The following is a 6,991-nucleotide window of genomic DNA, read 5'->3' on the forward strand; positions in this document are numbered from 1 at the left end:
GTGCGATGACCCCTACCTCGTGGTGGTGGGAACCCAAAAGTATCAAAAAAGTCTTAATCTCGAGGGATTGGGATTCCTTGTTGATAGAAGAGGCACTCCCATCTCAAGAGTTGGGATGAGTTTCATCTAGAGAATGATTAGATTGTAGTCATCTAAAATAGTGAAACCACTTGGGGCATTGCCTAGTGCAATGACCCCTACGCCGTGGTGGTGGGAACTCGAAAGTATTGGGAAAATCTTTATTCCGAGGGTTGGGACTACATGTTGATAGAAGAGAATCAACAAGGCACTCCCATCCCAATAGTTGGGATGAGTTTTGTCACTCCCATCCCAATAGTTGGGATGAGTTTCATCAAGACCTAGAATTTACTTAAGGTTACCATACTAGATAGCATCCATGAATAAGGACGTCTCCAAGGTAAGGACATCTCTAAGGTAGAGAATGATTGGACTATAGTGTGACCTAGAATGGTTGAAAAAGTAGCAACAATGAGTCACTAAAATTTAAAGAAATTTCCTTAAGGTTTGGGCCTGGGTTCTAGCTTCTTGGTCAAGAGAAGTTAATAATGTCTTAAGTTTAAAGACATATGGAGAAGGTTACAATTCTAGGGTGGTGGGGTAAACAAGTTAACATATATACAAGCATAAGCACATACATATATATGTGTGTGTGTGTGAGCATATGCGTTTAAATTTAAAAGTTGAATTCAATTTTTAAATTTAAACATTTACATATATATATATATATATATATATTAATATATGTTTATAATACATATATATATATATATATATATAATATGTATGTATGTATGTATGTATGTATGTATGTATAAATTTGAATTTTAAATTTAAACATTTATATATATATATTGTTTGTGTGTGTGTGTGTTTAAATGTAAAAATTAAATTTAACTTCTAAATCCAAATATAATTTTAATACTTATCTAGTAAGCAATATGCATAAGTATACTTCTGAATTCTAACGTGGTGGTCTAGACAAGTTAACATAAGTATAAGAATAAATATATATATATATATATAATTTAACTTTTAATCTAAATAATTTTTAATGGATATATATTTAAAAATATAGGTTACTGCTCGAATAAACACATAGATATGTGTGTGTGTGTGTGTGTGTGTGTGTGTGTGTGTGAGAGAGAGAGAGAGAGAGAGAGAGAGAGAGAGAGTTTGAATTTAAACATTTAAATTTAAACATATAAAATTTTTATTAAATCCAACTTCTCTCTCCTCTATCTAACTTTTCCCTCCTCTACCTTATCTATTCTCTCTCTATACTTGGCTGCCGGGGTGGCAGTGAGATTCTCTCTCCTCCCTCAGACTTTTTTTAAAATCTAGCTTCTCTCGAGTCTCCTCTCTCTATCTAACCTCTCTCTATCCTCTCTCCCTATTCTCTCTATCTTATCTCTCTCTATCGTTGGCTGCTATGAACAACAAGACTCTCTCTCCTCTCCTAAACTTGTTTTAAAATCTAACTTCTTTCTCTCCTCTCTCTATCTAACCTCTCACTATCCTCTCTCCCTATACTCTCTATCCTTGGCTGTCGCGGTAGTGAGAGCATCATTCAAAAATGCATTGGTGTGCTTCTAGCCTCACTTACTTTAAGCTCTGTGAAAAGTATCATACCCATCTACTATCATTTTCCATGGTTTGGAAATCCTATTTCCTCATTTTTCTCCATGCATCATGCATGATTTATGAGAAATATGTGTCGGCGTGCTTCCAGCCTTTGTGCATACCTTGTGTGGGCATGATACTATGCCTAGAAATGAAATGAAACTTCTTTTAAGGCCTAGAAAAAGTATCATACCCATAGTATATCCTTTTCATGGTTTGGAAAGTCAGTTTCCTTGTTCTTCACCATGCATCTTGCATGACTAATGAAAATATATGCATTGTGTGATTCTAGACTATGTGCATGTGTTTGATGGATATGATACTTTGAGAAGGACTTAGTCATACATAATTTAAGACCCTTACAAAGTATCATATCCATTGGATATCATTTGCATGGTTTGGAAAGCCTACTTGTCCAGGGTGGCCAGGAGCCATTGCTCTGGAGTTGAGATAACTATGACCTACGGACTTTCCAAGTCTGCTTCCTCCGCAGCCTGTGAAGGCAAAGGCATTTCCTCGCTCTCTTTGGGTTCCTTCTTGGGAACTAGCAGGGGAAGTCCCCAAGCTGCTCTGCTTCCATCACCGACATCTATCTGAGTCTTCTTTGGAAAGTTGTCGACTTGACCCTGTTGTCTTTTTTGCTCTCTTTTTTTTTTGCCTACTTTTTCTTTTGAAAGGAACATGAGTCACCCGACACGCCCACTTTGAAATGCAAAATATTTTCTAAATTATTTCTTATGGGAGACTCTATGTAATGTTACATAGGCCAAAAGTCTAGAGTCATGTCAAACATTAGCTTAAGTACATTCTTTCAAAAAAAAAATTTGAGAATCAGATAGCTACATTATGATCAGAATTTGTATAGAATTTTGGAGCATTTACTTCCTAGGTTGTGTATTGGGAAAAAGAGAACATGATGATTCAATTGAGTAGCTACTAAAATAGGAGCTTCAGTGATGCAAATGCAATTTTGATGATGATGATTTAAGCAATGAATATGAGAACAACAAAGGGAGGCTTGACTAGGGTAGGCTATCAAGCATGAGGAGGACTTGTTGGACTATTAGGAGAGCTTGGGCTACTAGAAAAAATAATGAAATTTTTAGTGAGGTTTTAGTCAAGACCACTTTAGTGTATAAATAGTGGGCACCAATGGGAAGGTAATTCCCATTGGTTTTTTGGGTACCAATGGCAATGTAATTTGGTTGTTAAGGTTATCTTTAACTTAGTAGAATTCATTATCTTAAGCTTACTAACACGACAGAGGTGGCACAACCACTAAGTCCTATATTTAGAAAATATAAAGTAATAAAAATTAACAATAAAATAAAATGTTCCAACAACATGTAAAAGGGAAAGACCACATGTCAAGTAAATTGGGAGAGAAATAAGCAAATGATTGTACGGGGAGAGGAAGGTGAATGAAAAGGGAGTTGAAAGGTGAAATAGGGATAAGGGCCAATAAATCTAAGAGTACCATGGAATGGAACCCACTTTCATACATTCTAAAGACCTTAACTTCTAATGCTAACTAAATGAATGTACTTCTAACTAAATGAATCTTAAGTACACGAAGGTAATCTAAAGAACTTTTAATAGTGTAAAGCACTTTTAATAGTGTCACTTTGACCAAATACTCATGCAAAAGGGATTAGCGCAAAAGGAGAGAGTGCTTTAATAGTGTGACTTTGGCCAAATACTCATGAAAAAGCGATTAGTAAAAAGGCGAGCGTGAATCTATAGTCGGTGACTAAGACAAAAAGGAGTGGAAAACTTGATTAGACATTTACTAGAGAAGTATAATGAAAGGTACATGGGCGAAACACTCACGTAAGAGCTACTTAGGGAGTAACGAAGAAAATGAGGCAGGCCCAAAGCCAAGCCTAGCACAGCCACATCACGCCCGTCTTCTTCACTCAATTGTTCATGCTTTCATAGCTTCATCTTCTTCTTCTTCATATTCTTCATCATCTTCATCTTCTCTCAATTGCTCATACTTTCATCAATTCCATCTTCTCCTTCTTCATAGTCTTCATCAGCTTCTTCTTCTTCAATGGCTTCTCCCTCACCACCCCATCCCATCTCTTTTCCAACTTCTCCCTCCCTCCTCCTCCTTTTCCTCCTCCTCCTCCTCTCTTCTCTCCTCCTCGTCTCTTCCTCCGGCCTCGCCCATCGCCCCCTCTATAAAGACCCTTCTCAGCCCGTCGAAGTACGAGTCAAGGACCTCATCGATCAGATGACCCTCGATGAAAAACTCGGCCAAATGATGCAGATAGAGCGCTCCATCGCCAATGAATCCATTCTCACACAGTACTTCATCGGTAAAGCCTCTCTCTCTCTCTCTCTCTCTCTCTCTCTCTCTCTCTCTCTCGCTCGCTCGCTCGCTCGCTCGCTCTCGGACTTTACTGTTGTTTCATCCTCGTCTATGTATGCCAGAAACAATCTGTGTCTGAGATCGTCCTTTCTCCCAGGAAGCGTTCTTAGTGGAGGTGGTAGCGCACCTACATCTCAAGCCTCTCCCACTGATTGGGCGAACATGGTAGACAGCTTCCAAGCGGCAGCCCTGAGTACCCGATTAGGCATACCAATTATATACGGAATTGATGCAGTGCACGGCCACAACAACGTTTATGGTGCTACAATCTTCCCCCACAACATCGGTCTCGGATGTACCTGGTAATCAGCGTACTACCATAGGACCCGTCCTTATTCTTCGGCTGATAGACATGCGGCAACTCGTCTAACATCCTGCTGGGCCTCCAGGGAGCCTGATCTAGTGCAAAGGATCGGGGCTGCAACGGCACTGGAAGTCCGAGCTACCGGCATTCCCTACGTCTTTGCGCCGTGCATAGCTGTAAGTTTCCTTTTTTCAATTTGCTAAACTAGGGTCCATTCTTAGAAAGTAATTTATAACTAACTTTACATGAAACACGCCTGACTTCGTCCGTTTTGTTCGCAGGTTTGCCGGCATCCGTTTTGGGGTAGATGCTATGAAAGTTACAGTGAGTACCCAGATCTCGTAAGAAATATGACAGATATTATCAGTGGATTGCAAGGGCAGACCTCAACACCCTACTATCCTACCGTCGTCGGACAGTAAGTGTGCCACACTCACACCTTGCTTTTACACGTTTCTATACCCTGAACTAGAGCGATTAACGAATGAAGAATCTTCACTTGTTTAAGAACTGGCATAGCTACACCCAAATTAACAGAGTACGAAACAGAATATGCTAATTAGCAACAGTATCCACTTACAGTGAGCAGAGTATCTGATTGCCTGCAGACAGAATGTCGTCGCTACGGCAAAGCATTTTGTAGGAGATGGGGGAACTGTAGATGGCATCGACGAAAATAATACCATTTGTAGCTACCAGCAGCTCGTTAATATTCACATGGAGCCCTACTTCGATGCCATTCGCAAGGGAGTATCTTCTGTCATGATTTCTTACTCGAGCTGGAACGGCATCAAAATGCACTCAAACCAATACCTAATCACAGATATTTTGAAAGGACAGCTGGGCTTCCAGGTGCGCATCCATACGGTTGTAAATAAAATAGCCCAATACCAACACTGAATCTGATTTCCAGTTTCGTCCCATAGAGTCCAGCTTGCATTCTTCGCTTTGATCAGTTCTCTCTTCGCAACAGGGCTTTGTCATCTCCGACTGGGAAGGCATCGACAGGATTACTAGCCCTCCAGGATCGAATTATGTACTCTCGGTCAATGAGAGCGTAAATGCTGGAATTGATATGGTAATCTCAACTCCTAAAAGGCGTTACAGCTTTGTTCCCTGCTGATATGGACTCAGGAACCAGCTCCCTCATGAGTTGATGCTTATACGAGAATGAACTTTCTGCAGGTCATGCTCCCATTTGAAATAGGATCCTTCCTCAATGACATCACAACTGAAATTCAGGCTGGCACAATATCCATGGATCGCATTAACGACGCTGTGTCGCGGATTCTCCGAGTGAAGTTCATTGCTGGGCTCTTCGAATATCCATATACGAACAGATCTTTGATGGGCAATGTTGGCTCTATGGTATGTATATTGCAGCCCACGCTAAGGCTACGATGACACGCCACAACTACGGCCCTGTGCCGGTTATGAGCCAGTCAAGCCTTGCCACAACCTAAGCTCAACATTTGATTATCTCTTTATTTCTTTTAGCCGGAGTAACGATTGCTAACGAAGAAATGACATTGTGTGTAGGCACACAGACAGCTTGCGAGGGAGGCTGTACGCAAATCTCTTGTTCTCTTAAAAAATGGAAACGGCACGACACCAGTACTACCGTTAAGTAAAAATGCTTCCAAGATACTTGTAGCTGGCAGCCACGCGAACAATCTCGGATATCAGTGTGGAGGATGGACAGGCGATTGGCAGGGATATGGGGGAAACAACATTACAGATATAGGTACATATCATGATGTCTTAAGTGAGCTAATAACAATAGGCTAGAAAAGGAAGCATAATTTAAAGGGTTCATTGAGAAGCAACTTGAGCTTACAGCAGTCACTGCAATGCCGTCCTAAAGTCACATACGATACGATGCTTGCAGGAGCAACAATTTTGCAGGCTGTATACGGTACCGTAGGACCATCAACTCAGGTTGTCTATGAGCTAGCTCCAAACCAAACATTCCTTCAAAGCAACGAGTTTGACTACGCGATAGTGGCGGTGGGAGAGAAACCATACGCGGAATACTTCGGAGACAACACGAATTTGACGATACCAGAGGATGGAGTGCAAGCGATAGAGGATGTATGTGGTTCAGTGACATGCGTGGTGGTGTTGATATCGGGGAGACCACTGGTGCTCGAACCGTATGTGCCAATAATAGATGCGATTGTGGCAGCATGGCTGCCGGGAGCAGAAGGCGAGGGAATCACGGATGTTTTGTTTGGGGACTACGATTTCCAAGGAAGGTTATCACGAACTTGGTTCAAGAATGTCGATCAGCTACCGATGAACGTGGGAGATCCAAACTATGATCCACTTTTCTCGTTCGGATTTGGGCTCTCCATGAACGTAACTAGCAACAACAACGCGACTGCTGATCCTCGAGCTCATTGAGAGTCCGCGAGTGCGATTGTCTTTGCAGTTCTTCCATTCATAATTATTTCTGATTCAGAAGTCTCACATACAATCAAGCATTGCAAATGTCGGATCACTAGTTCAGGTTTCACGTCTACTATCTCTCATTTTGTTACTCGGATCACCCTCAATCTCTCCGTCGAAAAAGATCGCATGATCCTCGACCATATCGGATCGTCAAGCTGTGATCATCCTTTTGGGCTCTCCATGAACGTAACCAGCAACAACGCGGCTGCTCCTAGTACTGA

The 6,991-nt window shown here is 41.2% G+C and overlaps 1 protein-coding gene across 1 annotated transcript; it reads left to right on the plus strand.

Moving 5' to 3' along the window:
- The first annotated feature begins 3,643 nt into the window (after window positions 1-3,643).
- On the plus strand, window positions 3,644-6,723 carry LOC147889534 (uncharacterized). Its single transcript, XM_087391514.1, has 9 exons — window positions 3,644-3,962; window positions 4,113-4,317; window positions 4,405-4,495; window positions 4,601-4,737; window positions 4,928-5,171; window positions 5,293-5,397; window positions 5,505-5,687; window positions 5,859-6,063; window positions 6,208-6,723. Exons 1-9 carry the CDS (start codon window positions 3,695-3,697, stop codon window positions 6,720-6,722), a joined length of 1,953 nt encoding a protein of 650 aa, XP_087247640.1. The 5' UTR covers window positions 3,644-3,694; the 3' UTR covers window position 6,723.
- Window positions 6,724-6,991: the final 268 nt, after the last annotated feature.

The sequence above is a fragment of the Dipteris shenzhenensis genome, chromosome 20, assembly GCF_047967505.1.
Source record: "Dipteris shenzhenensis isolate YYH24624 ecotype China chromosome 20, Dip_SZ_1.0, whole genome shotgun sequence".
Classification (NCBI taxonomy): Eukaryota; Viridiplantae; Streptophyta; class Polypodiopsida; order Gleicheniales; family Dipteridaceae; genus Dipteris; species Dipteris shenzhenensis.

Coding starts and splice junctions, on each gene's coding strand:
- LOC147889534 (XM_087391514.1), top strand. CDS start 3,695: ATGGCTTCTCCCTCACCACCCCATCCCATCTCTTTTCCAACTTCTCCC. Junction 5,398..5,504: donor TAAATGCTGGAATTGATATG/GTAATCTCAACT, acceptor AACTTTCTGCAG/GTCATGCTCCCATTTGAAAT. Junction 6,064..6,207: donor AAACAACATTACAGATATAG/GTACATATCATG, acceptor CGATGCTTGCAG/GAGCAACAATTTTGCAGGCT.